Source organism: Ictidomys tridecemlineatus, chromosome 1, assembly GCF_052094955.1.
Source record: "Ictidomys tridecemlineatus isolate mIctTri1 chromosome 1, mIctTri1.hap1, whole genome shotgun sequence".
In the NCBI taxonomy this organism is placed as follows: Eukaryota; Metazoa; Chordata; class Mammalia; order Rodentia; family Sciuridae; genus Ictidomys; species Ictidomys tridecemlineatus.
The window spans coordinates 89,828,187-89,844,952 of NC_135477.1; the positions used below are offsets into that span (position 1 = coordinate 89,828,187).

The 16,766-nt window shown below is 38.4% G+C and overlaps 1 protein-coding gene across 1 annotated transcript in view; it reads left to right on the forward strand.

Annotated features, from left to right (window-relative positions):
- The first annotated feature begins 347 nt into the window (after positions 1-347).
- Positions 348-16,766, forward strand: part of Cmya5 (cardiomyopathy associated 5) — an 87,444-nt gene continuing 71,025 nt past the window's right edge. The window contains exon 1 of the mRNA XM_005329007.3: positions 348-1,093. Coding sequence (XP_005329064.2) covers positions 945-1,093 — 149 coding nt within the window. The 5' untranslated portion in view covers positions 348-944. The remainder of the gene's footprint in view (positions 1,094-16,766) is intronic.

Below are 16,766 nucleotides of genomic sequence, written 5' to 3' on the forward strand. Positions count from 1 at the left end.
CACCCTTTCTAGCCACTAGTAATCACTATTCTACATTCAGATTGACTTTTTGTTACATTCACATGTGAGAGAGAATGTGTGGTATAAATTTTGAGAATCCTTGACTTCCAAAGAGGAGACCAAATAGGTAAGATGTGGGCTGTCAGGATTTTATCTGCATGAGGCTCTCCTGCTTTAGTCCTTGAGTAGTGGGGACATTTTAAGCACTGGTTTCACAAGATCCAGTGAGGTCTGGGGACCTTTGGCCTTATTTTCAGACAAAACTGCCTTTAGCTAGTGTGGGTTTAAAATTAGTTGAAATAATGACCTGGTTGAACAATCAGGGGCCACAGAAAGAATACACAATTGTAAAGAGAGCCAATATTGAACAATGGTTCAAAACAGCTTTCTAATTGGGCAGAGATCTAGTGTTGTTTCTTCCCGAGTCTCTGTACTAGCAGTGGAACCATAAGCTCTCCAGAGCCTCACAGCTCTGCAATAACCCTCGACAGTACCTCACACTAGCAAGCTCTCTGCCCAGGAAGGACTGTTGTTTGGGAGAAAAGGCTCATCGAAATATTTGGCTCTGAAGGAAAGGGAGATCAGGCTGAAGAGCTTTTCCTCCTTTGAAGCCCAGGTGCCACCGGAGCCCGCGCGCCTTCACGTGGGGACTCTCCAGTTGTCGAAAGAGCCCGCCAGCAATCTGCCAAAACCGGCAGGGGAGGGCGCGGGGTAGCTGGCACACAGGCGGGGAAGAGGACAGGCTGAGCCCGGGGCCCCTGAAGCTTGGTGGTGGCGAAACTTTTTGACGCCTTCTATTTAAAGTCGCGGGGCTTACCCGCCCCCAGCGCTGGGAACCCGAGCCGCCCCCGCCGGGGCAGGGACGAGCCCCGGCCAGAGGCGCAGTCAGAGGGAGAACACCAGGCGCGGCGCGGGCGGCTCCGACTCCGGCCCAGAGAGACGCGATGGCGAGCAGCGACAGCAACCACGCCACCGACAGCTTCCTCGGCTCCGACGGGGACGAGGAGGCGGCCAAGGAGCTGGAGACTGAGGAGGAGTCGGAGGGTGAGGAGGATGAGACTGCAGCCGAGTCGGAGGAGGAGCCCGACGCCAGGTAGCGGGAGCTTCTCTCCCACAGGGGCCGTCGACAGGGCGCCCGGCCTGGAAATGCGACTGGGAGGCAGGTGCTTCGCAGGGCAGCTAGCCTCTTCCTGTCTTGTTTTCTCCTTTCCTTTTAAACCTCTGGAGTTAATTTCCCTGGAGCTAAGTACTTTGTCTGGGGTGTGCTGCCTTTTAAAGAACTTGAAGGTGAAGGTCCTCGCTGTCATCTGGAATGACAGGCACACCTGCAGCCAAGTTCACTATACTCCACCTCCCAGCTCCAGTGACTTGGGGCTCTTGTCTATTCTTGGAGATACACTTAATGTCCTGCCTAATTGCAGAATTGTGCAGGAACGCTTACATCTGTCCCAAGGCACAGGAACAATCTTGAAAACCTGAACCAGAGAAGAGAGGGAATGGGAGCTAAGGCAGAGAGGGCTGCTCTGATACTTTTAAATAAACGGTGTTTCCTGGGTATGTAGCAGTGGACCAGCTTGCCATAAGGGGACTTGCTTTTGGTACAAAGACCTGTACATTTTTTGGAAAAAAGAAGTATGAGTTCCATAACCCCTGTTCTTAAATTCCTCCTGGACAGAAATATCAACTTTTAAGTGAATGAGAACCCAGTTAATAATATATTTAAAAGATGGTCTTCCTTCACTTTGATCTCCCTAATCACTTTTATGCAGGCTGTAAAATGAGAATAGTAGGAATCATCTCTTTTTGGATTTGTTTCTGCCTTTATTTGCTTTCTAAGCATAGGTGTTTTGTATTTTTCTGAGTGTCAGGCAAAGGTGTTTCTTCCTAAATTTGTTCATATCAATAGAAAGACTTAGTAGGTGAATGTGTACCATTTTAGAATGTATGTTTTACCAAAAGTTATAAAGTACCGCCCAACCCAAGACTAGCAGAGCTGAAGTTGAAGAAGCAGTCCATAGAGTGACATTGATTAGGACAACTGGTCAGATAAGCCTTGAATATTGGTCACAGGTTTCCCAAGTACCTACCAAATGGGAAGCAGGCACAACCTCTGTTCAAGAGCATTGTGCAGAAAATTAAGGAGAAAATGGGGTGTATGAGACTCTGTGCTAAATTAAAGTTAGAGATGGAGTGGAGGACAGACCGTGGGTAATGTGGAAGGTTAGAAGAGAGAAGATAGAGTAGTGGCTGCCTTAAAGTTGTGGGCATGAACTGGACCTTAGAAAATGGACAAGGAAATGCTTAAAGAAAGAGTGGAGGAGAAGGCATCCATGATAAATGGAACAGGGAGTAAGGGTTCAGTGATTCCTGGGCATATTGAGAAGGGGAAGTGTGTTAGCCCATCCTTTATAACTTTTTCCCTTAGTGGTACCTGGGATGCTCATCCTTGCCCAACCAAAATTTACCCTCACCCCAAGAGAATCTGAAAACTTATTTGCACTAAAATGTGAGCATCTGGCAATGTGAAGCACCATTTTGAGGCTGGATTGAACTTTGATGAAGGGCAAGACCTTCAGGTAAGGATAGAATTTATCTACAGTAAACATAGGCCTGCTTTCATTATATATAGGTGGTAAGGTAAAACAGACACCAAAAAAAAAAAAAAAGTGAGAAACAAATAGGATAGGTAGGAACATGAAAGATGGTTATAGTGGCCTTAAAAACATCAAAGTTTTGGTTGCTGATTCGATGATATGGGTAATAAGGAGTCAGTAAACATGAACAGGATTTAGGAGAATAGACAGAAAATCAGTGTGACAGGCAGGTTGGAAGTTATAGGTTTTAGGAAGGTTTGAATTAGGGAGATAGTCACAGAAGGAAAGGTGATATCTAAGGTTTGGACTGGGGTGGGGGCAATGGGAAAGGAGATGGTAACTGTATCTATAGCTAGACTAAGAGGTCAGTGGGGAGCGACTATTATTGGAACTGGGAGTCTCCAGATCACACCTGCCACAGAGTGTTGTCAGGAACCAAACCACTTTGGTGCGTCATGTATTTGTAAATATGTCCTAAAGTCCTCTGGTCTTTTGGTACTAGGAATATTCTCTAATAGATGGAAGTAAGAATTATGTGTCATCATTTCCACTTCTTTCCTTTTGACTCTTGCACAGAAGTTTACAATTGAAAGAGGGCCTTCCTCACTCTGTGGCAGGCCTAGTGCTGTGTTTTCATATGTTGTCTCAGTAAATCCTTCCAACAACACTAGGAAGTGATTGTCCTGTTACAGATGAGGAAATAAGCTTTGTGTAATTTGCTGAGGATATAAAGCAAGAAAATGTCAGAATCACAATGTGAGCCGAGGTTTGTGTATTCCAAGCCAGTAGACTGTCACCCTCCCCCCCTTTTTTTGTGAGGAGAGACCTTTCTTTATTATAGTTGAAACTTACTTTGAAAGGTAAGGAAAAAAAGGAAAAAGAAAGGACTCATCTCTGTTTACTAGAGGGATGTTTTCCCCTCTTTTTGAATAGAAAGATTGTCTACATTTTCTCAGAGGTCAGAACCAATCTTTGAAGCTGCAATTACAAACTTTTTTTTTTTTTTAAATTCAGAAGCACATAAGGCTAGGCATGGTGGCACATGCTTGTAATCCCAGTGGCTTAGGAATCTGAGATAGGAGGATCTTGAGTTCAAAGCCAGCCTCAGCAACTTAGCAAGGCCCTAAGAAACTCAGTGAGACCTTGTTTCTAAATAAAATATTAAAAAGGGCTGGGATGTGGTTCAATCTCTGATACCAAAAAAAAAAAAAAAGGCACATAAAAGTTAGAAATGAAAACAATCTAAGTAATAATAACAAAATGGTTTTTGTATCTATTTGATATAATATTACTAAGCCATTATCAAAATGCTATTTGTGAAAATTCTAACATGGAAAATGCTTATATTGAGTAAAAGATGTACTGGATGACTTGGGAGGATGAGGCAGGAGGATTGCAAGTTTTACACCAGCCTCAGCAACTTATTGAGACTCTATCTCAAAAAAATTAAAAAAGGGTGGTAAAATGCCCCTGGGTTCAATCCCTAGTACCAATAGTAATAATAATAATAATTTAAAACACATGCTGGGTATGGTGGTGCAGCCTATAATCCTAGTGACTTGGAAGGCTGAGGCAGGAGGATCAGAGTTAAAAGCCAGACTCAGCAACCTAGTGAGGCCCTAAGCAACCTATTGAAACCCTGCCTCAAAATAAATAATAGAAAGAATGGGCTATGGATGTGACTCAGTGGTTAAGTACTCCTGCTTCAATCCCTGGTTACCATCCTCCTCAAAAAAAAAAAAAAAAGATATACTGGAAAAAGGCTTAAAATATTAACAAGGTTGATAAAGGTTAAGTTGAAGTTAGTAAAGGTTTTATTTTAAGGTTAAAAATGTTTATATATGGTTGTTAGAATATTTTCCTTAGGGGCTTGGGTGATAGCTCAGTGGTGGAGCACTTGCGTCTCACGTGTGAGGCACTAGGTTGGATCCTCAGCACCACATAAATATTAATAAATAAATAAAGAAAATAAAGGTATTGTGTCCATCTAAAGCTAAAAATATTTTTTAAAAAGAATATTTTCTTTATATTTGTCTTAACTTTTTGGTTTTTCTACAATGAGCTTTTTGGTATATAAAGCTCTACCTTCTGCCTGCTATTCATCAATATATATGCACTATATTTTGTTATGTGTAATATATTATGTTAATATAAAGACAAAAAGCACTCTACTTGTAAACCTTTTCTTTACCCTTCCAGGTGTCATATGTAGATTTATCTATAGCTACCTTTCTGAATCAAGGAACCATCCCTTCTAATTATAAAAATGTAATTGATAATGCAGAAAACACATCATTACACAGACCAGTACTTATACTGGATTAGAAAATTATTCTTATGATATATCACTCAGTCATGTGAATATGATATATGGCATTCAAAGGGCTGTGTGTAAATCATATTAGTTATTCTTTTATTTTTATTTATTTATTTTTGCAGTGTTGGGAATAGAATTCAGGGCTTTGTGCATCTTAGGCAAGTGCTTTACCACTGAGCCACATCCCCAACCCTCCTATTAGCTGTTCTTTCATGGACAAATCTGTCCCCTTTGAACCCAATTTTCTCATTCATAAAATGATAGTAATAATCTCTAATTCATAAGGTTGTCATAAGGATGAAAAAAAACTATGTACATATATGTGGGCTTACTTAGTAGGTTCTTAGTAAATTTTAGTTTCTTATATTCCTTCAGATGAATCATTATTGGCAGCAAAGCTCTACCTTCTGCCTGCTATTCATCAATGAGGGGTGGGTAATGGTATCCTTTTCCAATATGAGTTTTCCAATGTGACATTCCACTTTGGCTTATCTGTAACATTCAGTAAACATTCATAGGGTGCCATGGACTATGCAAGGTGCTGGAGATACAAAAATTACTAAGAATCCATAACCAGATTCAAGGTGTTCACATTTCTAACTAGAGAAATAGAAAAACACAATTATGCCATTAACTGTTAGAGAGATTGACGAAGGAGAAGGTCTTTCATATGAAGCACCTCAAAGTAGGGAGAAAGTCCTGAAATGTATTATACCTGGGAAGATTTGAGAAGGCTTCATCACTGGAACAGGGTTTTGAATCAATAATGTGCCCCAGAAGGCTTATAGTTTGTGGATATAGAAAAAGATTTTTTTGTGTTGCTAAACCTTCATATAAGATCATTTGTAAAAAGTGGGTCTATAAAATCTACAGGGTTCTAGAGCCAGGAGAGGTTTTAGAAATATCTATTCTTTTACAGATTCAAAACATTGTCAAGAGACATTTTTTTCCAAAGTCATACAGCTTTATAATAGTAGGATTAGGACTAGACCTCAAGTTTGGACTCCAATCTAATGTTGGTTAATTTATTCATTCAATAGATATTTATTAAACTCTTTTGATGTGCCAGGTAATTCCTATGCCCAAGGAAGACAATGGCGAACATTTTGGACAAAGTCCCTGCCCTCCTGAAATATTTCAACTTCCCAGTCTGGAAAGACAAACAATGAATCAATATAGAATACATTGGGTAGCCATAAGTTATATGAGGAAAATACAGAGGATAAATGGTTATGCTGTTCTGGACAAGATGGTGAGGAAAGCCTCCCTTATGAGATGACATCTGAGCAAAGGCTGAAAGAATGGGTGGTCCAGGCAAAGGGAAAAGCAGGTACAAAAGTACTGAGGTAGGAATGTGTGACTCACTTAAAGAGCACAAGGTCAAGTTGTTGGAGCATAGTGAGCAAGTAGGAGAGTGGTCTGAGGTGAGTTTAAGAGATAGCTGTGTTGCAGATCATGTGGGGCTTTGTAGGCCATAGTGAGGACTTGAAATTTTATTAAGTAAAATTGGAAAGCCATTTTACGTCTATATACCACTCAAAATTCAAAACAAAACAACAATAAAAAAGTAGTGATAATGGCAGTATTGCTTTATATAATAAACATTTATACATTAATATTTTCATTCAACTAATATTTATTAAATATGTGCCAATGCTGTGCTAAATGTTTCAAATTCATGATCTCTTTGTGTGTGTGTGTGTATATATATATATATATATATAGACACTTAAGGTTTTTGTGAAACTTATTGTTCATTTTGTTTTTCTGAGTGAGGACCAATGAAGCCCAACTCTTTGGTCTTTCCAATGGATCACCTAGAAACTTTATCATTTTTGTTTTGGATCAATCTCTGTTAATCGTTTGATTTCTCTTCTTAAGCACAGGGAATTTTTGTCACAGCAGTACCCAACACTTAAAATCACCTTCATGTGGCTCAGCCAGTGCCTATATAAAATGTCTGTCTAAGCTGATAGAATTAAAATTATTGGTGAAATTCACATTTAACTAATTATTAAAGGAAACAAATCTTCTGGAAGGTGAAGGGAGTTCATAAGTGGTTTTCGTTATCAGTACGGCGCATTCTGTTTCCATATATCTATTTATATGGTGTCTATCACTGATGTGCTTGCCTAGGTGTTTTGACAAGTGTGTTATTTGAGCCTGCCTTCTTCTGAGGTCAGTGGAAAGAGCTGGGAATGGGAGGGCAGGCTGACGGCTCAGGATGCCAGAAGCTGAGGGAGGAGATAGGATAAAGCAGAGGCACTTAGAGCCAGAAATTGAAGAGCTATTTAAGTGTTGGCTGCATGCATATTACATGCCCTTGGTAAGACTTTGACTCAACATAGAGAAATATAGCAAGAGTTGGAATTATTATTTTTCTTTAAAACAGCAAAATACTAAAGTGCAAGATATACTGACTGATAAAATTTTTTTTAAATAAAATAAAGTAAAACTTTTAAAAAGTAAAATTTAAAAAATAAAATAAATATATTGTGTCCAACTACAACTAAAAAATAAATATTTTTTAAAAAAGTGGTTTATATTCTTTGGCTATTCTGAACACAGGCTTGATGAAAGCCTTGGGTCCATTCAGACATTATAACCAAATTCCCCTTCCTATGAGGAAAACTTATTAGAGTATCAGGTATAAGAGACTTGAATGTGATTTATACATGAAAATAATCTTTGGCTTAATCCACCACTATCCAATAGAAATATAATGCTAATTAATTAATTAAAAAAGAAATATAATGCTGATCATATATATAATTAAAAATCTTTAGTAGCCACATTAAAAATGTAAAAAGAAATAGATAACATTAATTTTAACAATGTATTTTATTTAACTCAGTAGCGAAAGTTCTATCATTTCAACATAAAATCAATGTAAAAATTATTAATGAAATATTTTACATTATCTTGTATTAAATATTATTCATGTTTTTATTGGTGTGGTGTGGTTATACGTAACAGTGGGGTTCATTTTGACATATCCACAAAGGCATATAACATAACCTGCTAAATTTCAATACCCAGCACTTCCCCTTTTCCCCTTGTCCTCCCTCCTCCATCCCCTTCTTCTCCCTACTGGTCTTCCTTCTGTTTATTGCTGTTTTGATTGGTGCATTATAGTTGTATATAAAAGTAGAATTCGTTGTGATGTATTCATACATGCACATAGCATAATTTGGTTAATTTCATTCCACATTATCTCCCCATTTCCATCCCTCCTCTCTCCCCATCAATCTCCTTCCTTCACTTAAGTTCTCTCTTATATTTTCATGAAATCCCCCTTTTAAAAATTTCTTATTTTTTCTCTAGCTTCTGCATATGAAAGGAAACATTTAACCCTCAACTTTCTGAGTCTGGCTTACTTCACTTAGCATGCTGTTCTTCAATTCCATCCATTTACCAGCAAATGACATCATTTCATTTTTCTTTCTTCTGCTACAATTTTGAAATTTCTTGTATATTTTACACATATCGCACATCTCTAATATACCCTACCTAAACACATTTCAAGGGCTCCATGGCCACATGTGGCCAGTGGCTACCATATTGGACAATTCAGGTCCGATAATACCTAGAAATCTGTTAGCTTCATTGAAATTCATAGAACTGCTCCATCAGTAATGATTTCTGTATGCCAGGCCCTGTGCTAGATACTAGAGACAGAAAGATGATTGGATGGCACAGTTGCTTCTCTTAAGGAGCTCATTCTGGTAAGGGGAAGTAATTAACTGCAATAAATAGTCATTTATGACACTAAAGATATTAACCAAGGAAAAGGAAAAAAAATTTTTTTCTAAAATGAGATTTAGAAAGGCTTTGTAGAGTGACACTGAAGCTGAGAAGAAAGGTATTCCAGGAATAATATATGGTAAACATTCCTTTAAATTTCTGGTTTCAGCTGTTGTGCTGCTAATTGCTGCTCTAAGCTTTTTTCATCATCCAGAATTATTGAGGATTCACCAGAGTTGAGAATATTTATTAGCTAAATAAATGAATGGTGTGAATGAATGAGTGAGTGACTATCAAGGGTTCCAGACTTTTTCAAGAAGCAGATTTAGTTGGGATGTTGAACTTGGATCAGGTAGGATTTTGCTGGTCATTGGCCATTCATTTACCACGGATTGAAAATGCCTAGTGAGTCTGAAACACACTAGCTTGGAGGGAACAGTGATAAGTACTGAAGGATTGTTCAATTATGATGTCTGCAGTGATTGTTCCTACCTTCTATTACTTGTGGGAAAGTCACCCCTAGACTCATCCTTGAGCCAGATCATAGATGGGAGGATAAAACTGGGCTTTCCCTTTGCCCAGAGAAAAGTCCTCTCTCACGGCAACTGGAGTGGATTCAGTTCCAAAATTCCACATTCTAATCTGATAAAATCCAAGATATGTGAGAAGATTAATTGATACTACTATTTAGTCTACTAAACTGTAAATGCTCAAAGACCTCTCATGAAGCTGTTACTATGTTTTTGTCATTTAGCTATGGTTTCTTTAAGAATAATCCACATGCTAGACAGAAATTTACATTCACTGTTGTAGAACATAAATATATACAATGTTTGTCAATTTAACACATTTTAAAACATTTACATTCACCACAAATTCCTTCTTAATGGCTGATTTCACTAGGACACTTAAAATTGTTGATTGGTAAATAAAATTAATTCCCTCCCTTTTCAGAAATGTATCTACAATAGGAAATGAGCCTTATTCACCCACCAGATTTTTACCTTGTGCTTACTGTGTGCCAGGCAATGTAAACATAGAGGGAATCAAACAAGTCAAGTTCTAACTCTTTCCAGTTTAGCTTCTGAGGAGGGTCAACATTAAACAATTTCACAAGTCATTAGTAGAAGCTAATATACTGGCAAAATGAATTGGTCCCAAAGAGCTAAGGCCTCCTGCTCCTTCCCCTGGGAGTTTTCTCTCAGTCTCTCTTGGAGCCTGGCTGCTGATGACACTTACCCTTCTTGGGCACTTAGGTGTCCCCAACTCTCCTGTGTTTCTGATGAGTGACAAGGCCCACAGCATGGAAGAGAGGCCAACACTGACTCAAGGAAACCTAATCTATTCTAAGAACTGAAGCTTGTTATTTTGAGTTATTTGAACCAGAGCTCCATGGCATATGCATTGTTTACATTCTAATTTTAGGGAAAAGAAAATGGAGGGTTAGCAATAATGAGTGATTTACATAATTTCAGATAGTGAGTGTCCTATCCCTAATTCTAGTGCTGGAACTCTTCATGAGTTCAGTGCTTATCTTGAGATTTTATATCTCTCTTTCTTTCTCTCACTCTCTCTAAATGTACAAATGTATGTATGTATGTATGTATGTGTATATATATATATATATATATACACACACACACACACAATAAATATATACTTTATACATTGAACCGACATCTGTTCTTAGCTGATATACTCCTTTTATTTGAGCATTTGAGCATAATTTTATTATTTTAAAATATTTTTTTTCATTTACTTCAAACCTTTTTAAAAGAAAACGCTTAAGAAGATCCTGAAAATCTACATAATAGTTAATCCTGATCAGCACCTTAGCTATATTAAGTTTCCTAATGTGTAATAAAGAGAGTAGATCTTATGTTTAAAAATAGACATTAGGCAATCTGGTGTGATTGCATTTTCATAAGGTCAAAGATAGCAACACCAAAATAACTTCTCTTCATGCTATATGGAGTTATGTGATAAGCATTCAATAGATATTTATTTACCATATCTATGAAATTGTGATATTCTATTTAAAAGACAGATTTTGTGTTGGTCTTTGGATGATGAACTTTGAATTTTTCAAATCTATTTGTTTTTTTCTCAAGGGGACATGAGAAAAATGAGACCTGGTCTTTATTCTTCTTAGAGTTTTGGGATCTCCCAGGGTGTCAGTAAATGCTCTCTTCATTCAGTACCACTTGGGGTCATAAAACAGATTATATTGTATTTTAAAAATGCCTGATAGGATGGAGAAGACCTGGATTACCATTCCGACTGTGCCACTTCCTGGCTTTGCAGCATGGGGCAAGAGGCTTCCCCTCTGTGCCTTTACCAGGGTTCTCAGGACCCTCCCTGACCTGGCCCCTGCTAACCTCCTGAGGCTCATCTCTTGCCACTGGGTCATGTTTACAACACTCCAGCAGGCTAAACCTGTTCCTGCATCCAGGTGTTTGCACTTGCTTTTTTCCCTCCATGGAATGCTGCTTCCCCAAACCCACTATTGAGGTTCAGCGCACATGTCACTTTCTTCAAGAAGCTCTCCTCAACCCCCTGCCTAACAGGCTGAGTTCACTCCCTTTATGCCTTTCACAGTAGTCACTGTTTCACGTTGCCTTTCATACCTCCTATCACTATCTGAAATGTTATTTTGGATTTATTTTAATTGTTTATTGCTACCACTAGAATGTAAGCTCCCTAAGGGCAGCAGCCTACCTTTCTTCTCTGTCTGCAACTAGAATATAGCAGGTACATAGCAGGTGCCTCAGAAATGCTCATTGAACTGGGCACACTAGCACTCACCTGCAATCCCAATGACTTGGGAAGCTGAGGCAGGAGGACTGCAAGTTGAAGGTTAGTCTCAGCAATTTAGTGAAACTCTAGGCAAATTACTGAAAGTAGCTAAGTGGTAAAATGTTCCTGGGGGTGGGGGGAGATGATTGTTAAGTGAACAAATTGTTGGATTTCATGATGACATTTCATCCCCAGAATCTCATCTCCTTTCCTCTGGTTATCATTGTTCATGTTATACCCTCCTAACAAATTACTTTGTTGTCTGGTCCTCACCATCTTAAGAGAATTGAGAAGTGGTCATTGAATTTGGTAAAACGAAACTCAATAGGAAGAAATTAATAACTTACAGAAATACAAACACCTCTAAGAGAATTAATAGTTTAAATCTTTCTCTTTTAGATTGTGTTTATTTTTGAACAGATTCTTCCACATATAAGAGGTAGGGTGCTCTCATGGGGGAAGAGGGCACTAGAAAGGGGAAATGGGTGCTCAAGGGAGGAGTGAGTGGGTACACAGGGCAGGCTGGGCATGAACTTGAGCCTCAGTCTTTCTTGCTCATAGGATATCTCCCAGAAATTTGCTTCCTGCAGGTCCCTGATAGAAAACTTTCAGAGGAACTGACATTTTTATTTCCTTGATTTCTTAAACAAGATACAAAGGGGGAGGGTAACATAAAAAGTTAGCAGTGTTGATGTAAACTACAATTGCCTGATAGCCAAATATGTGGTTAAATTTATTGTCTGATAGAATTAGGATTCCTCTTCATATATATACTTGAACTTTTGGAAAAAAAAATTTTTTAGTGGAGTTTACATACTGGACCTTTTGGAAGAAAATTTTAGTGGAGTTCCCCACCTAGGTTGGCAGAGAGATGAAGGACAATGTAGCCACTATGACCAGGGGACCAAAGCAGAGAGGAGACTTTTGGCATCAGAAAATCAGGGCCTTAACATTTGAACAACTGATCAGAATTAGTGGCCTACATTAGCTCAGAGGAAAATGGCAAGAAGTGACAACCATTTCTTAGTTTTTTTCTATTTCTTTCTACTCCAGTACATACATAACTGCCCATTTTTTGGAGACAGAATCTCACTAAGTTGCTGAGGCTAGCCTGAACTTGCAATCTTCCTGCCTCAGTCTCCCTAGTCAGTGGAATTATAGGCATGCCCCATGCCTGGCTTTTGTATACCATTTTATTTAAACAAGGAATAGTTAATATTTCCCTAAGAAATATGAAATTTAATTAAAATATAACAGAATAATGAACAAATACCATATGAAGCTGAAGTGTTTTTCCTTTTATATTTAATGGGGAAAATGTTTGTTCTAGCATGGACTTTTCATTTCACAATAAAAACAAACAACCAGAAATTCAATATCACCTGTTTTATATGCCCTGATATCTCTGTCTGGGAGTCTTAAATCTCTATTTATCTGTTTGGTATTATCAGAAACCTCATTAATTCTGCTTCTAGTCTGTATACCTAGGCCAATATTCCAGAGAACTGTGCTCCACCTCACAGGGTGGGTTATTATACAACCCCCACCAAGGGGAGAAGTGAGACTCAGGTAATGTTGATTCTGTTTGGTAACTTGGAAATAGAGACACAGATTCTATTTAGTTGGCTTGAGGGATTTGGGGGACAGGTCTCAACGTTTTAGATATCTAGTCAACCTTATTGTGATCTTGCAACAATATTTTGTGATGTAGTATTGTTTTTTATTTTTGGAAATTACTGGTTAATTTTTTTATTATTTAAAAAAATCTGAAATTGTACTGTAAATTGTCCAGCATGTGGTAAAAAAACAACATTAGCTAAAATTGCTGAGCATAACTGGTGTCTGAGATAGTGTTCAGGAAAAAAAGAAAAGGTATTTAATAGTAAATAAAGTTGTCAAGGCAGAGAGCCCAGAGCATAGAAGATGGATGGCAAGATGGCCTTATATGGGGAAAGATTAGGGCCACCACCAGGGGTCTGAATTCAGGCTCAGGTATGTTTCTAAAACTTTAAAACAGTCCTCCCAATACAGAGTGCCTACAGACTTAGAAAACCATGAGCAGACCCTGTTATCCAGGGCCTGAAAGCTATTTGAACTGATCCTGACACACAGGAAAGGCTCCTTCCTTCACCAAAGCAAGTCAGGCCAACATCCAGGGGTGAGGTGGTGTTGCTTTTCCCACCCCTGTCTTTTCCTTCTCCGGAACACAGAGATTAAAAGAGAGAAAAGCAGTGCAATATCTTTCTGAACTCTGAGAAAGTTCTGCAGCCTCTGGGGTTCAGGGTGTCCTTTGAGGATAGTGATGTTGAGCTGAGATGGTGGGAGGGTGGGGACAGAAGGGAAGAGAAAACGCTCAGAGGGAAGCAGAGAACAAAGCCACACTTATAGAGAGTAGCTCTCTTGATTCCCATGATTTTCCTCTTTTCTCTTTCCTGAAAGGCCTGGGATACACCCTTAGTCCTTGGATTGTATGAGAATTCTCTACTCCTATAATGAGCAAGTGAATGAGTGCATAATGAATCAGTGACACAGGGAAGAATGATTAGAAGGTGCATCCATTTTGCTTATTGCACTTAAACTTTTCAGAGGTAATCATTGTTAAGGAGGTGACTTCTGCTTTAATTATAACCTTATTAAAGTGGGTTTGCAGCTCTTCAAAGCTTGGACTTCACAATGGGAATTCAATAAAGGAAGGGAAAAGGGAGAGAACACATGGAACATTTGTTATTTGCCCAGTACAAATGCTTCTCAGTTTGTGATGAGGTTATGTCCTGACAGACCCTCTGAAAGTTGAAAATATCATAAGTCAGAATGCATTTAATGCACCTAGCCTACTGACCATCATGGCAGCAACACAGTACACTGTAGAGTGTTGGTTGTTAACCCTCATGATGGCATGCCAGACCCGGGTTGTGGCTGGCTGTCACTATCCAGCATTGTGAGAGAGTATTGGGTCACATGTTGCTGACCCAGGAACAGATCAAAATTCAAAATTTGAAATGTGGTTTCTATTAAATGTATATTAAAAATGCATCATAAAGTTGAATCATTATAAATCAAAGACAATCTGTATTTTGAGATATTTTGCACATTGTTTTGACACACCTGCCTTATGAAGTAGGTGTTAGTCTTCCTTTTTAACTGATGGCCTTCAGGTTCAAGAAAGGAAGAGGAAGTCATTTGCTCATATAGTATCTTAATCTGTTTGTGTTGCTGTAACAAATTACCTGAGAATGGGAAATTTATAAAACAGAAATCTATTGCTCACATTTGTGGAGTCTGGTAAGTCCAAGATGGAGGTACCATAGATGTGTCTGTGGTGGAAAGAGCAAAAAGGCCTCAGGCACTCCCTTTACCTTTCTTTCTTCCTTTCTTTCCTTTCCTTTCCCTCCCTCCCTCCCTCGCTCCCTTCCTCCTTTCCTGCCTTCCTTTCTTTCTTCTTTTTTGGCATCAGAGAATGAACTCAGGGATGCTTAACCACTGATTTACATCCCTAGCCCTTTTTATTTTTTATGTTTAGACAGGATCTTGCTAAATTGCTTAAGGCCTTGCTAAATTGCTGAGGCTGGCTTTGAACTGGCAATCCTCCCACCTTAGTCTCCCAAGTTGCTGGGATTTCAGGTAAGTGCCACCACACCTGGCTCTTTTACCTTCTTTCTTACGGTTGCCATCCCATTCATGAGAGCTTTTATGACCTTGGTTAGCATCCCCTAAAGGCCCGTGTCAATACTATCACATTAGTGATCACTTTTCAATGTCTGAATTCTGGGGGAACACAATGAGGCTCTAACACACAGCTGGAAGTAGTGAAGCCAAGAGTTAAATCCAGGGCGTTTTTGAAGTGAAAAATGTTGTCTCCATCCCATGAGCACTGTGGTATATACTTACTTGAATAAGGAGACATTGTTTCTTTCTTAAGAAATTTAGAAGACAGAGGGTAGATAGCATTTAATAAACACTGTGGTAGACTTTTCAGAGAAGTACTCTGCTAGCACAGGGTTCCAGTAAATCTCAGGTCCTATAGTTCATATAGGGTGGTGAGCTCACGAGAGCCAATCCAGTCACACTCTGATTTTCTGAAAACAGCCATCAAGACAGGACTAACATGGTACCCAATGTTGATAAGAGTGTGGGTAAGAATGTAAGGCTCTTCTTTAATGAGACTAGTGTTTCAAAGCAGAGATTTGGGGGAAACCTGGTAAAAGATTTTGATCTTCCCTTTGTGTCACACAAAAATGTCAATAGGATATTATATATAATCATTGAATTTTTATATGGAATATTTTAAACTTCATATATCTATAATAACTTCTTAAATATGGTGGAGTTATGTTCCAAAATTTTATTTTGTCATTACTTTTTTGCCTCTTGGATGCATTTCCTCTAGCTATAATGTTAGTGGTGATTAGCTTCCACAAAAATTCATTTACTTTATAATGGAAACAAGGTATATTACTATTAAACAGATTTCCAACCAGTGTTTACAACATGATCTTTATGAAGAAGTGTCTTCTAAATTCTAGGTTGGACTGACTTAGGCACAATTATGTAACTTCAGAGAGGGAAGTTTCTGTTTGAAAAGTGAAATGACGTATTTTTCTCCTAGATCTTCATAGATTGCTAACAGGCAACATCTATATAAATAAAGATACCTCCCTACAAAAAAAGAAAATGTAAGGCTCTTGTACTCACTACTAATAGGAATGCAAGTTAACCATTTCTAGAGGGAAAATTGGAAATAGTTGTGAAAATCCTGAAAACGATTTGCTTTTCACTCTCAAATTCTACTTTCTATGGTATTATCCTGAGAAAATAAGCGTGCAGAATGATGGATCTAAGGTACCAGGGATTGAAACTGGGGTTCTCTGCCACTGAGCTATATCCCCAGCCCTCCTTCTTTTTCTTCTTCTTATTTTTTGAGACAGGGTCACGCTAAGTTGCTGAGGCTGGCCTCAAACTTGTGATCCTCCTGCCTTAGCCTCCTGAGTATCAGTGTGTATTACTGAGACCAGCTATGACCATTTTTTAATATAGGAAAAACTTGGGAATAACATAAATGTTCAACAACAGGTTATTAACTAAATAAAATGTTATATAATAAAATGCTATGTTAACAATTAAATATGAAGTTGTAGAACTACAGTTATCAAAGTATATTTCTAAGAGGGTCCATAAGGTCAAAACTATTTTTGCAGTAGTACTAAGATCTTTATTCATTTTTCACACTTTCATCCTCTCAGGAGTATATAGAGTATGAAAAGCTCATTTTTTTCATATTCCACATTGCAACTAATTTTTTAACAACTGCAACTTTT